Below are 17,890 nucleotides of genomic sequence, written 5' to 3'. Positions count from 1 at the left end.
CCCACGGCCAATCCCACCCTAACCCGCACATCCCTGGACACTACGGGACAATTTCCCACGGCCAATCCCACCCTAACCCGCACATCCCTGGGCACTATGGGACAATTTCCCACGGCCAATCCCACCCTAACCCGCACATCCCTGGGCACTATGGGACAATTTCCCACGGCCAATCCCACCCTAACCCGCACATCCCTGGGCACTACGGGACAATTTCCCACGGCCAACCCCACCCTAACCCGCACATCCCTGGGCACTATGGGACAATTTCCCACGGCGAACCCACCCTAACCCTCACATCCCTGGGCACTACGGGACAATTTCCAACGGCCAATCCCACCCTAACCCGCACATCCCTGGGCACTACGGGACAATTTCCCACGGCCAATCCCACCCTAACCTGCACATCCCTGGGCACTACGGGACAATTTCCCACGGCCAATCCCACCCTAACCCGCACATCCCTGGACACTACGGGACAATTTCCCACGGCCAATCCCACCCTAACCCACACATCCCTGGGCACCATGGGACAATTTCCCACGGACAATCCCACCCTAACCCGCACATCCCCGGGCACTACGGGACAATTTCCCACGGCCAATCCCACCCTAACCCGCACATCCCTGGGCACTACGGGACAATTTCCCACGGCCAATCCCACCCTAACCCGCACATCCCTGGGCACTACGGGACAATTTCCCACAGCCAATCCCACCCTAACCTGCATGCCTTTGGGCTGTGGGAGGAAACTGGAGCACCCGGAAGGAAGCCACACAGACACGGGGCGGATGTGCATCCGAGGGGCAGGATTTGCTGTGGGGCAGCAGAGCGAACCACTGAGCCACCGTCTCTTGATATAAACATTTCTTCAATGCGCCCACAACCTTTCTTTCGATGGTCACTCGTGCGTCTCCGCTACACTGTCAGACCCATTGGCCAACGCAGAATCTCCCAAATTGCACCGTTCAATCCAGGGACTGTTTCAGTTTTTTTGGACATTTGGTCAGAGAGGGAGACCCAGCGGCCTGTTTAGGAACAGCACGTTCCCACGTGCACATTTCCTCATGAGCGCGGCGTTCACTCCACGACAAAGTTCCGTTTGTAACCTGCCCTGGCTCCATTCTGGAACACTGTATCTGGGACCCTCCGACAGCGCCCGCTCCCTCGGGCCCGACCCTCCGACAGCGCCCGCTCCCTCGGCCCCGACCCTCCGACAGCGCCCGCTCCCTCGGCCCCGACCCTCCGACAGCGCCCGCTCCCTCGGCCCCGACCCTCCGACAGCGCCCGCTCCCTCGGCCCCGACCCTCCGACAGCGCCCGCTCCCTCGGCCCTGACCCTCCGACAGCGCCCGCTCCCTCGGCCCCGACCCTCCGACAGCGCCCCGCTCCCTCGGCCCCGACCCTCCGACAGCGCCCCGCTCCCTCGGCCCCGACCCTCCGACAGCGCCCGCTCCCTCGGCCCTGACCCTCCGACAGCGCCCGCTCCCTCGGCCCTGACCCTCCGACAGCGCCCGCTCCCTCGGCCCCGACCCTCCGACAGCGCCCGCTCCCTCGACCCTGACCCTCCGACAGCGCCCTCTCTCTCGGCCCCGACCCTCCGACAGCGCCCGCTCCCTCGGCCCTGACCCTCTGACAGCGCCCACTCTCTCGGCCCCGACCCTCCGACAGCGCCCCGCTCCCTCGGCCCTGACCCTCTGACAGCGCCCGCTCCCTCGGCCCCGACCCTCCGACAGCGCCCCGCTCCCTCGGCCCTGACCCTCTGACAGCGCCCGCTCCCTCGGCCCCGACCCTCCGACAGCGCCCCGCTCCCTTGGCCCCGACCCTCCGACAGCGCCCCGCCCCCTCAGCGCTGACCCTCCAACAGCGCCCGCTCCCTCGGCCCTGACCCTCCGACAGCGCCCGCTCCCTCAGCCCTGACCCTCTGACAGCGCCCGCTCCCTCGGCCCCGACCCTCCGACAGCGCCCCGCTCCCTTGGCCCCGACCCTCCGACAGCGCCCGCTCCCTCGGCCCTGACCCTCCGACAGTGCCCGCTCCCTTGGCCCTGACTCTCCGACAGCGCCCGCTCCCTCGGCCCTGACTCTCCGACAGCGCCCCGCCCCCTCAGCGCTGACCCTCCAACAGCGCCCGCTCCCTCGGCCCTGACCCTCCGACAGCGCCCGCTCCCTCGGCCCTGACCCTCCGACAGCGCCCGCTCCCTCGGCCCTGACCCTCCGACAGCGCCCGCTCCCTCGGCCCCGACCCTCCGACAGCGCCCCGCTCCCTCAGTCCCAACCCTCCGACAGCGCCCGCTCCCTCGGCCCTGACCCTCTGACAGCGCCCGCTCCCTCGGCCCCGACCCTCTGACAGCGCCCCGCTCCCTTGGCCCCGACCCTCCGACAGCGCCCCGCTCCCTTGGCCCCGACCCTCCGACAGCGCCCGCTCCCTCGGCCCTGACCCTCCGACAGCGCCCGCTCCCTCAGCCCTGACCCTCTGACAGCGCCCGCTCCCTCGGCCCCGACCCTCCGACAGCGCCCCGCTCCCTCGGCCCCGACCCTCCGACAGCGCCCGCTCCCTCGGCCCTGACCCTCCGACAGCGCCCGCTCCCTCGGCCCGACTCTCCGACAGCGCCCGCTCCCTCGGCCCTGACTCTCCGACAGCGCCCCGCTCCCTCGGCCCTGACTCTCCGACAGCGCCCCGCTCCCTCGGCCCTGACTCTCCGACAGCGCCCGCTCCCTCGGCCCTGACCCTCCGACAGCGCCCGCTCCCTCGGCCCCGACCCTCCGACAGCGCCCGCTCCCTCGGCACTGACCCTCCCACAGTTGTTGGGTTAAGAAGCGGCATAAAGCTTTGACTCTGTTCTAGGGAGTTCTCCACGACACCCACTTGATGGGGATAATTCCAAGAATCGCGCACGACATCTTCAACCACATTTACTCCATGGACGAGAATCTGGAGTTCCACATCAAGGTAGGAGACAGATATTCCCTGGGGATGGGCGGAGGGTGGGTGACGTCGGTAATGTCCTGCTGACCCGTCGCTGTGTCCACCCCGTCACCAAACCACCTTCCAATCTGTCTCCGCAGGTCTCCTATTTCGAAATCTACATGGACAAGATCAGGGATCTGCTGGATGGTCAGTCTGCAGCGTTCCCACTTGGCGATCGGGGGGTCCGCTCAGCCCCATGCTAGCCCGTCGGCCGATCTCTGCATCGATTAGTCGCCGTCCCTGTCCCTGTCCCGCTCGTTCCCGCTTGTTCACAGGCTGTCGTCTCAATGAATCGCTTTCCCTTCAGTCCCTGCCAACTCAATCTCTTTGGTGTCCCCTCTCCCCCACACACCCCCGCCCCCTGCCATTTCCCTGCAAATCCACCCCCCGGTGTATTGGCTCAGAAGTGGGGGTGCTCGCCTATGATTGCACCACGTTCAGCACCGTCTGTAACATCTTCAAACACTGAAGCCGCCCGTGTTCAAATGCAACAATATCCAGGCTTCGGGCTGACAAGAGGCAAATGACATTCACGTCACACTAATGCCAGGGTGTGCCCATTTCCAAAAGGAGAGGATCTAGCCATCAACCCTGACTTTGATGTTCAATGTTGTTACCATCGCTGAATTCCTCCCCCAACACCCCCCCACCACTACCAACATCCTGGGGGTTACCATCCCCAATGGGAGACTGTTCTAAGCATCGCTCCCCTCCCCACACCCCTTGATATTCAATGATGTTACCATCGCTGAATCCCCACCTGCCAGCTATCAATGTAGAAACATAGAGGGCTGCAGCAGGAGGCGGCCATTCGGCCCTTCAAGCTCGTGATCGCGGCTGATCGTCCCAAAGCAGTAGCCTAACCCTGCTTTCTCGCTGTAACTGTTGATCCCGTACACCCCAAATTCTAGTCACCTGTTGGGTATATCCCGTGGGAATGAATTCCACAGGCTCACCACACTGGGGGCGAAGAGATGTCTCCCCTTCTCCATCCGAAACAGTCTGCCCGGAACCCTCAGACTGTGACCCCCTGGTTCTGGACCCACCCACCATTGGGAACGTCCTCCCTGCATCCACCCTGTCCAGTCCTGTTGAAATGTCTCTACCGCCCATCCCATTGGTCTCATTGAGCAGTAACTGAACCAGGAACCCCCCTCGAGCCCCATATCAATCCTGTGGCCACAAGGAGCAGTTCAGAGGCTGGGAATCCTGCAGTGAGTAACCGCCGCCCCCCCCCCCCCCCGCCAAAGCCTGTCCCACCATCAACAAGGCACAAGTCAGGAGTGTGAGGGGATTTGTGGGTGGGGGGGGAGAGGGGCGGTGGCGGGAACAGCTCGATTGGCACCACATCCCACTACCCCCTACCCCAAACCCCACAGCACAGCCGCAGCAGTGTGTACCATCTACAAGATGAGCTGCAGAAACTCACCAAAGATCCTCAGGCAGCACCTTCCAGACCCCACCCCACCCCTCCCCCCCTCACCCACAACACTTCCATCCAGAAGGACGAGGGGCAGCGGATACATGGGAACACCACACTACCCCCCTCCCGCAAGTTCCCCTCAGAGCCCCTCCCCATCCCAACCTGGAAATATATCGGCTGTCCCTTCACTGTGGCTGGGTCAGAATTCCCTCCCTAAAGCCGGGGGGGGGGTCACAACCCACAGCAGTTCAAGGAGGCAGCTCACACCAGCACCCCCCCCCCCCGACGCCTTCTCAAGGAGTGGGGGGGTGCAAGCAATTAGGGCTGGGGGAGAGGGGCGCAATAAATGCTGGGCCCGGCCAGCGACACTCCCGTCCCACAAAATGAATTTCTGAAGAAACAATTTCTCGCACCCCCCCACCACCCCCTGAGCGTCGCAGACGGTCCCGTTCTCTCGACCCGCCCGGATAACCCGTTCGGCTCAGGAAAATCCGAAAGGAACTGCGGGCGCCGTGAGTCGGCAACAAAAGAAACAGAAGCCGCTGGAAAAGCTCAGCGCCTGCGGAGGAGAGGATCGGAGTTAACGTTTCGGGTCCGGCGACCCCCTCCTCCCGAGGACCCGAAGCGTTAACTCTGATCTTCTCCTCCGCAGACGCGGAGCGACTTCTGCTTCTGTACACACTCGGCTTCTTGACCCGCAGCCCCCCGCCGGCTCCGTTCGCTCCAGCGCACGCGACTCCTCACGACCCGAGAGTGTGCTCTCATGTCGGAAATGTTCTGTTCCCTCTCTCCCAGTTGCCAAGACAAACCTTTCCGTTCACGAGGACAAGAACAGAGTTCCCTTCGTCAAGGTGAGAGGCGACAGGGAAGGGAGGGATTTCACTCTCTAACCCCGTGCTGTCCCTGTCCCTGGGTGTGTTTGATGGGGAACGTTGTAGAGGGAGCTTTACCCTGTATCTAATCCCCTGTCCCTGGGAGTGTTTGATATGGGGATATGGGACCGTGTAGAGGGAGTATTTGATGGGGCACAGTGTCGAGGGAGCTTTACACTGTATCTAACCCCCTGTCCCTGGGAGTGTTTGATATGGGACGGTGCAGAGGGAGCATTACTCTGTATCTAACCCCGTGCTGTCCCTGTCCCTGGGAGTGTTCGATATGGGACAGTGCAGAGGGAGCTTTACCCTGGATCTAACCATGTGCTGTCCCTGGGAGTATTTGATGGGGCACGGTGTAGAGGAAGCTTTACTCTGTATCAAATGCCCTGTTCCTGGGAGTGTTTGATGGGGGACGGTGTAGAGGAAGCTTTACTCTGTATCTAACCCCGTGCTGTCCCTGGGAGTGTTTGATGTGGGGGAACAACGTAGAGGGAGCCTTACCCTGTATCTAACCCCATGCAGCCCCTGTCCCTGGGGGTGTTTGATGGACGGGGTGGGGTACAATATAGAGGAAGCCTTACCCTGTATCTAACCCCATGCAGCCCCCCGTCCCTGGGATTGTTTGACGGAGGGGGACAGTGTACAGGGAGCTTTACCCTGTATCTAACCCCGTGCAGTCCCTGTCCCTGGGAGTGTTTGATGGAGGGGGACAGTGTAGAGAGAGCTTTACTCTGTATCTAACCCTGTGCTGTTCCTGTCCCTGTGAGTGTTTGATGTGGGGGAGGGGGAGGGGAAACGCTGTGGAGGGAGCTTTACCCTGTCTCTGACCCGGGGTCCCCGGGAGAGTTCGGGGATGTGCTGAGTGCTGATCCTGGGGGCTGTACATTGTGTGTTGCAGGGCTGCACAGAACGGTTTGTCTCCAGCCCAGAGGAAGTGATGGATGTCATCGATGAAGGGAAATGTAACCGTCACGTCGCTGTGACAAGTACGTGTCTGACTCTGGGGTACGCCTCTGTCACGAGACATGCCATAAGGTGAAGGAACCCCCTCCCCTGGGGATGGGGGGGTGGGGAGTGGGTGACGGTAACATGATGGAATTGACCCCTGGGGTGTGAGTGGGAGAAGCTGGAGTCAGGCGTTGGGGGTGTTACAGCTGAGCGAAGGCACAAGGGGGGAGCCGAGGGGCGGGTGTGGCAGAGATGGCAGGAGTCCCTGGGGCCGCTCGTTTCCGGGAGGCGCGGCAGAAATTCACCCCCCCCCCCCCCGGGGACGCAGGAACAGACCGAGGGGGGGAGGAGGCAAACGTGGCCAACAGGGGAGAGGCCAGGGACAGCACAAGAGAAAGGGAGGGGACACTGTGGAGAAGGCCGGTGAGAAAGCCAGGGGTTTAGAGCTGGGGTAAACGCTGGCAGAGGATGACGGAGAAAGCAATGAGGGGGCAAGAAGGTGAGATATGAGGGTAAGCCAGCTAGTAACATCAAAGAAAACTGTGAGGGTGTCTTTTAGAGATATTAAAAGATGAGAGAGAGAGAGACTAGGCTGTTGGAGAGCTGGGACATGAGGCTGGGGGGTGGGGGGGCAGTAGCAAAGAAATGCCACAGGAACCAGGCAGGTACTTTACATCCGTTTTCAGCAAAGGAGCGGCGGAGGGAATATAACGTGGGAGGAATAGACGAACGGCCCGTTGTGGAAACTGGGAAGGATTCGGAAATCTGAAGCACGAAGGGACTTGCAAATCCTGCTTCAGGATTCCCTTTGAGATCCACAAACAGGGCTCAGCCAGGATTGCAAATGCGGCATTTGTGTTCATTTCGAGGGGGCCGGAGCGGGGATGTACGGCCGGGGGCTGGCAAGGCTCTGGTCAGAACGCACTGGGAATGTTGTGAGCAGCTTTAGGGCCCTGTATCTAAGGAAGGATGTGCTGGTGTCGGAGGGGGTCTGGAGGAGGCGCACGAGAATGATCCCGGGGGATGAAGGGCTTGTCACACGAGGAGGGGCTGAGGGCTCTGGGCCTGTACTCGATGGAGTTTAGGAGGATGAAGGGGCGATCGATTGAAACTTGCAGAACACTGAGTGGCCTGGATAGAGTAGACATCAAAAAGATATTTCCAGTGGTAGGAGAGACTAGGATCTCGGGCACAGCCTCGGAGTGAAGGGATGGCCCTGCAGAGCTGAGATGAGGAGGAATTTCTTCAGCCAGAGGGTGGGGAAGATGTGGAACTCATTCTGCGGAGGGCTGTGGAGGGCAAGTCGTCACGTGTGTTTAAGACAGAGATAGATAGGTTCTTGATTAGAAAGGGGGAATCAGAGTTACAGGGAGAAGGCAGGACAATGGAGTTGAAAAACATACCGGCTATGATTGAGAGAGGGAGCAGACTCGGTGGGCTGAATGGCCAGATCAGCTCCTGTATCTTAAGGTGATACCGGGGAACTGTGCACGGCGCGCCAAGTGTGGGTCTGACCGAGGGAGAGGGATACGGAGACCGGGGAACTGTGCACGGTGCTCTGAGTGTGGGTCTGACCGAGGGAGGGGGATACGGAGACCGGGGAACTGTGCACGGTGCTCCGAGTGTGGGTCTGACCGAGGGAGAGGGATACGGACACCGGGGAACTGTGCACGGTGCTCCGAGTGTGGGTCTGACTGAGGGAGGGGGATACAGAGACCGGGGAACTGTGCACGGTGCTCCGAGTGTGGGTCTGACCGAGGGAGAGGGATACGGAGACCGGGGAACTGTGCACGGTGCTCTGAGTGTGGGTCTGACCGAGGGAGGGGGATACGGAGACTGGGGAACTGTGCACGGTGCTCCGAGTGTGGGTCTGACTGAGAGAGGGGGATACGGAGACCGGGGAACTGTGCACGGTGCTCCGAGTGTGGGTCTGACCGAGGGAGGGGGATACGGAGACCGGGGAACTGTGCACGGTGCTCCGAGTGTGGGTCTGACCGAGGGAGAGGGGGATACGGAGACCGGGGAACTGTGCACGGTGCTCCGAGTGCGGATTTTGGGAGGGTTCGGGAAGAGGTGGTGACGGGGTCGGGCTGCTGGTTGGGATGTTGGAATCTGAAGTTGGTAATGAAGTGCCTCTTTTCTCTTGCTCCGCTCACACCTCCCCGTCCATTTCAGACATGAATGAACACAGCTCTCGCAGTCACAGCATTTTCCTGATCAACATTAAGCAGGAGAATGTGGAAACCGAGCAGAAACTCAGCGGGAAGCTGTACCTGGTAGACCTGGCGGGGAGTGAGAAGGTGCGGTGGGGATCTCGGGCAGGCGAGGGGGGGAGGCACGGAGCCGGGTAGGGGGAGGTGGGGGTGAACCCACTTGGCTTCCCTGTGTGTGTCCCCCACAGCCCATCTCCAAACCGTAAAGAGATAACAAGGTGTGGAGCTGGATGAACACAGCTGGCCAAGCAGGAGCAGGAAGGCTGATGTTTCAGGCCTGGACCCTTCTTCAGAAAATGGGGGATGGGGAGAGGGTTCTGAAATAAATAGGGAGAGAGGGAGAGGTGGATCGAAGATGGATAGAGGAGAAGATGGATGGAGAGGGGACAGACAAGTTCAAGGGGCGGGGATGGAGCCTGTAGAGGAGAGTATAGGTGGGGAGTGAGGGAGGAGATTGGTCAGTCCGGGGAGTATGGACAGGTCAAGGAGGCGGGATGAGGCTGGTAGGTCGGAGATGGGGGTGCGCTTGAGGTGGGAGAAGGGCATAGGTGGGAGGAAGGACAGGTTAGGGAGGTGGGGATGAGGTGGGCTGGTTTTGGGATGTAGTGGGGGGAGGGGAGATTTCAAAGCTTTGCAGAACACCTCCGCTCGGTTCGCGATAAACAACTGCACCTCCCAGTCGCGAACCATTTCCACTCCCCCTCCCATTCCTCAGACGACATGTCCATCCTGGGCTTCCTGCAGTGCCACAATGATGCCACCCGAAGGTTGCAGGAACAGCAACTCATATTCCGCTTGGGAACCCTGCAGCCCAATGGTATCAATGTGGACTTCACCAGCTTCAAAATCTCCCCTCCCCCATCGCATCCCAAAACCAGCCCAGCTCGTCCCCGCCTCCCTAACCTGTTCTTCCTCTCACCTATCCCCTCCTCCCACCCCAACCACAATCTCCTACCTACAAACCTCATCCCGCCCCCTTGACTGTCCGTCCTCCCCAACTGACCTATCCCTTCCCTACCTCCCCAACTTACACTCACCTTTACTGGCTCCATCCCCACCTCTTTGACCGGTCTGTCTCCTCTCCACCTATCTTCTCCTCTAACCATCTTCTATCCGCCACCCCCTCTCTCCATATTGATTTCAGAACCCCCTTCCCCTCCCCCATTTCTGAAGAAGGGTCCAGGCCTGAAACATCAGCCTTCCTGCTCCTCTGATGCTGCTTGGCCTGCTGTGTTCATCCAGCTCTACACCTTGTTATCTCAGATTCTCCAGCATCGGCAGTTCCTGCTGTCTCTGAAACATTTTTTTAAGGGTTGTACAGTTTCCAGATTCCACTACCTTCCCAGGCAGTACATTCCAGACTCCCACCACCCGCTGAGTGAAAATGTTCTCCCCCAATTCCCCTCTGAATCTCCTGCCCCTTATCCTGTCCTTTTGTGATTGACCCCTCAACCACGGAGGACCGCTGCTGTCTCTTCACGCTGTCCGTACTCCACCTCAGTTATGTCCCACCTACTCAGTCTCTCTGCGCTAAACGATCCAAACGTGTCCGGTCTCTCCTTATGGCTCAATTTTCTCCATCCCGGTGATCCTCCTCTGTAACCCCAGTCTCGCATCCTTCCTGTAGTGAGGTGACCACAGCTACACACAATGCCCTAGCTGTGACCTGACCAACACTCTGCACATCTCCAACATTACCTCCCTCTATACTGTATGCCACAACTGATGAAAGCTGGTGTCCCATAAATCTTCTGAACTATCCCATTCAGGTGCTCGACCAGTTTTAGGCATCCGTGAATAATCACCCCCAGATCTCTTGGTTCCTCTTAGCTACGCAGGGGGGTCCTGCCATGCCCTTGGCCATCTTGTTTCTTCTCCCAAGGTGCATCTCCTCGCACTTCTCAGGGTTCGATACAATATGCCACTGCCCGGCCCTTCTGACCAACTCCAGTAACCACCGCTCGTGTTGAGGGGGTAGGTGGGGGAATGGTGCGGGGCAGGAGGGCGGCGCTGGTGGAGGGATGGTCGCTGAAGGGGGGTGGTGGGGGCGGCCTTGGGGATGGACTCACCGAAGTGTGCCCCCTCCTGCAGGTCAGCAAGACGGGGGCCGAAGGCGCTGTGCTCGATGAGGCCAAGAACATCAACAAGTCTCTCTCTGCCCTGGGTAACGTCATCTCTGCCCTGGCAGAGGGTACGGTAAGTTGAGTGGGGTGAACCATTGTACCCTGCGTGGCTTCCTCTACATTGGGGAAACCGAGCAGAGGCTTGGGGACCGCTTTGCAGAACACCTCCACTCGGTTCGCAATAAACAACTGCACCTCCCAGTCGCAAACCATTTCCACTCCCCCTCCCATTCTCTAGATGACATGTCCATCATGGGCCTCCTGCACTGCCACAATGATGCCACCCGAAGGTTGCAGGAACAGCAACTCATATTCCGCCTGGGAACCCTGCAGCCCAATGGTATCAATGTGGACTTCACCAGTTTCAAAATCTCCCCTTCCCCACACCGCATCCCAAAACCAGCCCAGTTCATCCCCTCCCCCCACTGCACCACACAACCAGCCCAGCTCTTCCCCCCCACCCACTGCATCCCAAAACCAGTCCAACCTGTCTCTGCCTCCCTAACCTGTTCTTCCTCTCACCCATCCCTTCCTCCCACCCCAAGCCGCACCTCCATCTCCTACCTACTAACCTCATCCCACCTCCTTGACCTGTCCATCTTCCCTAGACTGACCTATCCCCTCCCTACCTCCCCACCTATACGCTCCTCTCCACCTATCTTCTTTTCTCTCCATCTTCGGTCCGCCTCCCCCTCTCTCCCTATTTATTCCAGAACCCTCACCCCATCCCCCTCTCTGATGAAGGGTCTAGGCTCGAAACGTCAGCTTTTGTGCTCCTGAGATGCTGCTTGGCCTGCTGTGTTCGTCCAGCCTCACATTTCATTATCTCCCATCCCAAAGGGCCTGCCCACCTCCCTCCCTCATAGAATTCCTACAGTGTGCAAACAGGCCCTTTGGCCCAACAAGTCCACACTGACCCTTGGAGCATCGCACCCAGACCCATTCCCTTCCAACCTACTGAATCTGTACATCCCTGAACACTACAGGGCAATTTCCCATGGCCAATCCACCCGAACCTGCACGCCTTCGGACTGTGGGAGGAAACCAGAGCAACCGGGGGAAACCCACGCAGACACGGGGAGAACCTGCAAACTCCACCCGGACAGTCACCCCGAGGGTGGGATCGAACACGGGTCCCTGGTGCTGTGAGGCAGCAGCGCGAACCGCTGAGCCACCGTGCCGTATCGAGCTGAGTCCATGCCTCCCTAAACCTCGGGGTTTGCGAGCTGGGGGGAGCTGGTGAAGGAGGGGGTGAACAGCCTGCCATCGCTGACCCTTGCTAAAGCCTGTAGGAGTTCAAAAGGGTTTGGTCTGTCTCAACACCAGAGAGCATCCATCCAGGGTAAGCACGGCAAAGAGGAACTGAGATAGGTGTTTCAACAAGCTGGAGTTTCTGTCTCCAATGAGACAGAGGATCTGACCATCGCAGCCCCCCTCCCTCCCCTTGATGTTCACTGGTGTTACCATCACTGAATCCCGGCCCCCCCGAGGATGTTGAAATTGGGGTGGGGTTGGGGTGCAGATTAGATTCTCTCTCTTGTTGGAGACGGCCCACAATCTGTTCCTTTTTCAGAAAACCCACGTACCGTACCGAGACAGCAAGATGACCCGAATTCTCCAGGACTCTCTGGGTGGGAACTGCAGGACCACGATCGTCATCTGCTGCTCACCGTCCAGTTTCAACGACGCAGAGACCAGATCCACCCTGATGTTTGGCCAAAGGTGGGCAACAGGCCGTGAACACGCTGCCTCGGTGACAGCCATGGCACATCGCGGACATGATCACAACTCAGTGAGGTTCTGCATGTGGGAACAGGGCCAGGACAGAAGATCCAAACTGACCCTCCGACAGCGCCCGCTCCCTCGGCCCTGACCCTCCGACAGCGCCCGCTCCCTCGGCCCTGACCCTCCGACAGCGCCCGCTCCCTAGGCCCTGACCCTCTGACAGAGCCCGCTCCCTCTGCCCTGACCCTCCGACAGCGCCCGCTCCCTCTGCCCTGACCCTCCGACAGCGCCCGCTCCCTCTGCCCTGACCCTCCGACAGCGCCCGCTCCCTGGGCCCTGACCCTCCGACAGCGCCCGCTCCCTGGGCCCTGACCCTCCGACAGCGCCCGCTCCCTGGGCCCTGACCCTCCGACAGCGCCCGCTCCCTGGGCCCTGACCCTCCGACAGCGCCCGCTCCCTGGGCCCTGACCCTCCGACAGCGCCCGCTCCCTGGGCCCTGACCCTCCGACAGCGCCCGCTCCCTGGGCCCTGACCCTCCGACAGCGCCCGCTCCCTGGGCCCTGACCCTCCGACAGCGCCCGCTCCCTGGGCCCTGACCCTCTGACAGAGCCCGCTCCCTCGGCGCTGACTCTCCGACAGTGCCCACTCCCTCAGCACTGACCCTCCGACAGCGCCCGCTCCCTCGGCACTGACCCTCTGACAGCGCCCACTCCCTCAGCACTGACCCTCCGACAGCGCCCGCTCCCTCGGCCCCGACCCTCCGACAGCGCCCGCTCCCTCTGCCCTGACCCTCCGACAGCGCCCGCTCCCTCAGCACTGACCCTCTGACAGAGCCCGCTCCCTCAGCACTGACCCTCTGACAGCGCCCGCTCCCTCGGCCCTGACCCTCTGACAGAGCCCGCCCCCTCAGCCCTGACCCTCTGACAGCGCCCGCTCCCTCGGCCCTGACCCTCTGACAGAGCCCGCTCCCTCGGCCCTGACCCTCTGACAGAGCCCGCTCCCTCAGCACTGACCCTCTGACAGCGCCCGCTCCCTCAGCACTGACCCTCCGACAGCGCCCGCTCCCTCGGCCCCGACCCTCCGACAGCGCCCGCTCCCTCTGCCCTGACCCTCTGACAGAGCCCGCTCCCTCAGCACTGACCCTCTGACAGCGCCCGCTCCCTCGGCCCTGACCCTCCGACAGAGCCCCACTCCCTCAGCGATGACCCTCCGACAGAGCCCGCTCCCTCAGCACTGACCCTCCGACAGCGCCCGCTCCCTCAGCCCTGACCCTCCGACAGCGCCCGCTCCCTCGGCCCTGACCATCCGACAGCGCCCGCCCCCTCAGCCCTGACCCTCTGACAGCGCCCGCTCCCTCGGCCCTGACCCTCCGACAGTGCCCGCTCCCTCGGCACTGACCATCCGACAGCGCCCGCCCCCTCAGCCCTGACCCTCCGACAGCGCCCGCTCCCTCGGCCCCGACCCTCCGACAGCGCCCGCTCCCTCTGCCCTGACCCTCTGACAGAGCCAGCTCCCTCAGCACTGACCCTCCGACAGAGCCCGCTCCCTCAGCACTGACCCTCTGTCAGTGCCCGCTCCCTCGGCCCTGACCCCCCGACAGCGCCTGCTCCCTCGGCCCTGACCCTCCGACAGCACCCCGCCCCCTCGGCCCTGACCCTCCGACAGCGCCCGCTCACTCAGCACTGACCCTCCGACAGCGCCCTCTCCCCTCGGCCCTGACCCTCCAACAGTGCCCCGCTCCCTCAGCACTGACCCTCCGACAGCGCCCGCTCCCTCGGCCCCGACCCTCCGACAGCGCCCGCTCCCTCTGCCCTGACCCTCTGACAGAGCCCGCTCCCTCAGCACTGACCCTCTGACAGCGCCCGCTCCCTCGGCCCTGACCCTCCGACAGCGCCCGCTCCCTCAGCACTGACCCTCTGACAGCGCCCGCTCCCTCTGCCCTGACCCTCTGACAGAGCCCGCTCCCTCAGCACTGACCCTCTGACAGAGCCCGCTCCCTCAGCACTGACCCTCCGACAGCGCCCGCTCCCTCAGCCCTGACCCTCCGACAGCGCCCGCTCCCTCGGCCCTGACCATCCGACAGCGCCCGCCCCCTCAGCCCTGACCCTCTGACAGCGCCCGCTCCCTCGGCCCCGACCCTCCGACAGCGCCCGCTCCCTCAGCCCTGACCCTCCGACAGTGCCCGCTCCCTCAGCACTGACCCTCCGACAGCGCCCGCCCCCTCAGCCCTGACCCTCTGACAGTGCCCGCTCCCTTGGCCCTGACCCTCCGACAGCGCCCGCTCCCTCTGCCCTGACCCTCCGACAGAGCCCGCTCCCTCAGCACTGACCCTCTGTCAGTGCCCGCTCCCTCGGCCCTGACCCTCCGACAGCGCCTGCTCCCTCGGCCGTGACCCTCCAACAGCACCCCGCCCCCTCGGCCCTGACCCTCCGACAGCGCCCGCTCACTCAGCACTGACCCTCCGACAGCGCCCTCTCCCCTCGGCCCTGACCCTCCAACAGTGCCCCGCTCCCTCAGCACTGACCCTCTGACAGCGCCCGCTCCCTCAGCACTGACCCTCTGTCAGTGCCCGCTCCCTCGGCCCTGACCCTCTGACAGCGCCTGCTCCCTCGGCCCTGACCCTCCGACAGCGCCCGCTCCCTCGGCCCTGACCCTCCAACAGCGCCCGCTCCCTCAGCCCTGACCCTCCGACAGCGCCTGCTCCCTCGGCCCTGACCCTCCGACAGCGCCCGCTCCCTCAGCCCTGACCCTCCCACAGCGCCCGCTCCCTCGGCCCTGACCCTCCGACAGCGCCTGCTCCCTCGGCCCTGACCCTCCCACAGCGCCCGGTCCCTCGGCCCTGACCGTGTGGATGTACCAGTGCCCCTGTGACCTGTCTCATTTGCCCAGGGCGAAGACCATCAGGAATACTGTGTCTGTGAACCTGGAGCTGACAGCTGAGGAGTGGAAGAAAAAGTATGAGAAGGAGAAAGAGAAGAACAAGGTTCACAGGGAGACCATTCGCCGTCTAGAGACTGAGCTCAACCGGTGGCGCAATGGTATGTACCCCATCCTCCGCATATCTTGCCCCTTCACACATGGATAGGTCATGCTAAAATACTCCTTCACACATAGATAGGTCATGCTAAGATACTCCTTCACACATGGATAGGTCATGCTAAAATACTCCTTCACACATAGATAGGTCATGCTAAAATACTCCTTCACACATGGATAGGTCATGCTAAAATGCCCCTTCACACATTGAGAGGTCATGCTAAAATGCCCCCTCATACATGGATAGGTCATGCTAAAACGTCCCTTCACACATGGAAAGGCCACGCTAAAATGCCCCCTCACACATGGAAAGGCCACGCTAAAATGACCCTTCACACATGGATAGGCCATGCTAAAATGCCCCTTCACACATGGATAGGCCATGCTAAAATGCCCCTTCATACATGGAAAGGCCACGCTAAAATGCCCCTTCACACATGGCTAGACCACACTAAAATGCCCCCTCACAGATGGATAGGTCATGCTAAAATGTCCCTTCACACATGGATAGACCACGCTAAAATGCCCCCTCACAGATGGATAGGTCATGCTAAAATGCCCCTTCACACATGGAAAGGCCACGCTAAAATGCCCCCTCACACATGGATAGACCATGCTAAAATGCCCCTTCACACATGGAAAGGCCACGCTAAAATGCCCCTTCACACATGGATAGACCACGCTAAAATGCCCCTTCACACATGGATAGGTCATGCTAAAATGCCCCTTCACACATGGATAGGTCATGCTAAAATGCCCCTTCACACATGGAAAGGCCACGCTAAAATGCCCCTTCACACATGGATAGGTCATGCTGAAATGCCCTTCACACATGGATAGGTCATGCTAAAATGCCCCCTCACACATGGATAGGTCATGCTAAAATGCCCCTTCATACATAGATAGGCCATGCTAAAATGCCCCTTCATACATGGATAGGCCATGCTAAAATGCCCCCTCACAGATGGATAGGTCATGCTAAAATGCCCCTTCACACATGGATAGACCACGCTAAAATGCCCCTTCGCATGGTGGTAAGATGATAGAAATTGCACCCAGAACGCCACAGTTGGTCAGAGAAAGGAGTGGGATTAGGCCATCCAGCCCATCAGGTCTGATATCCCTGGCATGGTCTCACCAGTGCCCCTGTACAGTTGCAGTGGGACATCCTGATTTGTGTTTGGTTTTCATTTGTCGTTGTCACATACATCTAAGTCCAGTGAAAAGTTTTGTTCTGCGAGCAGTACAGGCGGGCCTTAGCAACCAAGGACACAGAGATCGAGGGCACGTAGACAGAGCGAGGCAGACAGGTTACACTGCACGGGAGGTGCACAAAGCAGGATGAACATTAGTTGAAGCTGGAAAGGTCCATTCAGCAGAATAGTAACGGCCGGGAAGAAGTTGTTCTTGAACCTGCTGGTGCGTGTATCTTCCAGCTTTTCTATCTTGTGCCTGACAGAAGGGGTTGGGAGAGAGTAGAAACCAGGGCGGGACGGGTCTTTGCTGATGTTGGCAGCCTTTCTGTGGCAGTGAGAAATACAAATGGAGTCCGTGGATGGGAGTTCGGTTTCCATGATGGTCTATGCCGTGCACACACACCACCTTCTGTAATTTCTTACGGTCCTGGGCAGAGCTGTCGCTGTGCCCGGCCGTTATTCACTCGGCCAGCGACGCTTTCAGTGGTGCGTCTGTAGAGGTTGGTGAGGGATCTTATGGATGGGCCGAATTTCCTGAGCCGCCTGAGGAAGAACAGGCGTTGTCATCCCTTCTTGACTGCCACATCTTTGTGGGAGGCCCAGGACACGTCATCGACGGTCATCACTCCTAGGAACTTGACGCTGTCGACCCCTCTCCACTTCAGCCCTGTTGATAGCTCGGACCCCTTTGGAATCGAGGTTGATGGTACCTCTCGGCTTCCACAATCATTTGCTGCAAGCTGCAGACCAACTTCACCCTCCAGCAGTGCCCTGCCCCCACACTCCATCCTCGCCCACCGCTGCTGGGTGTGCTCTCGCTTCAGAAAGGCCATAAGGAGAAGCCTGGGAACTTGGAAGGCAGCAAGTCTGACTCTGGTGGTGGGTATGTTGTTGGAGGGGACTCTAAAAGATAGGACTTAGCTGCATTTGGAGGGGCAAGGACGGATTAGGGAGAGTCAGCGTGGCTATGTGCGTGGAGGTCATGTCTCACAACCTTGAGATTTTTGAGGAAGCTACCAAGAAGGTTGATGAAGGCAGAGCTGTAGATGGACATTTTGATAAAGACTTTGGCAGGGTTCCACACATTAGACCAATGAAAAAAGTGAGATCGCACGGGATTCAGGGAGAGCTTGCTAGCTGGATACAAAATTGGTTCGACGGTAGGAGACCGGGGTGGGGGTGAGGGGGTACTGGTGGAGCGTTGTTTGTCCGACTGGAGACCTGTGACCAGGGATCAGCACTGGGCCCCCTGTTGTTTGTCATTTATATAAATGATTGCGATGAGAACAGAGAAAGCATGGTTAGTACATGACACCAAAATTGTTGATAGAGTGGACAGTGGAGGCTACCGTAAGATGATAAAGAGATCTTGGTCCAATTGGGT

At 60.4% G+C, this 17,890-nt stretch overlaps 1 protein-coding gene across 5 annotated transcripts in view; it reads left to right on the top strand.

Moving 5' to 3' along the window:
* The window catches only part of LOC125448220 (kinesin heavy chain), a 94,085-nt gene that overhangs the window by 32,996 nt on the left and 43,199 nt on the right, over positions 1-17,890 (top strand). For all 5 annotated transcript variants that reach the window (XM_059643915.1, XM_059643914.1, XM_059643911.1 and 2 more), the window contains exons 4-11: positions 2,845-2,949; positions 3,066-3,114; positions 5,186-5,241; positions 6,164-6,251; positions 8,389-8,513; positions 10,518-10,622; positions 12,123-12,271; positions 15,164-15,312. In XM_059643915.1, coding sequence (XP_059499898.1) covers positions 2,845-2,949; positions 3,066-3,114; positions 5,186-5,241; positions 6,164-6,251; positions 8,389-8,513; positions 10,518-10,622; positions 12,123-12,271; positions 15,164-15,312 — 826 coding nt within the window. The remainder of the gene's footprint in view (positions 1-2,844; positions 2,950-3,065; positions 3,115-5,185; positions 5,242-6,163; positions 6,252-8,388; positions 8,514-10,517; positions 10,623-12,122; positions 12,272-15,163; positions 15,313-17,890) is intronic.

The sequence above is a fragment of the Stegostoma tigrinum genome, unplaced genomic scaffold (assembly GCF_030684315.1).
Source record: "Stegostoma tigrinum isolate sSteTig4 unplaced genomic scaffold, sSteTig4.hap1 scaffold_334, whole genome shotgun sequence".
Lineage (NCBI taxonomy): Eukaryota > Metazoa > Chordata > Chondrichthyes > Orectolobiformes > Stegostomatidae > Stegostoma > Stegostoma tigrinum.
The sequence above is the reverse complement of the archived record's forward strand: the minus strand, read 5'-3'. Positions and strand labels throughout refer to the sequence as shown.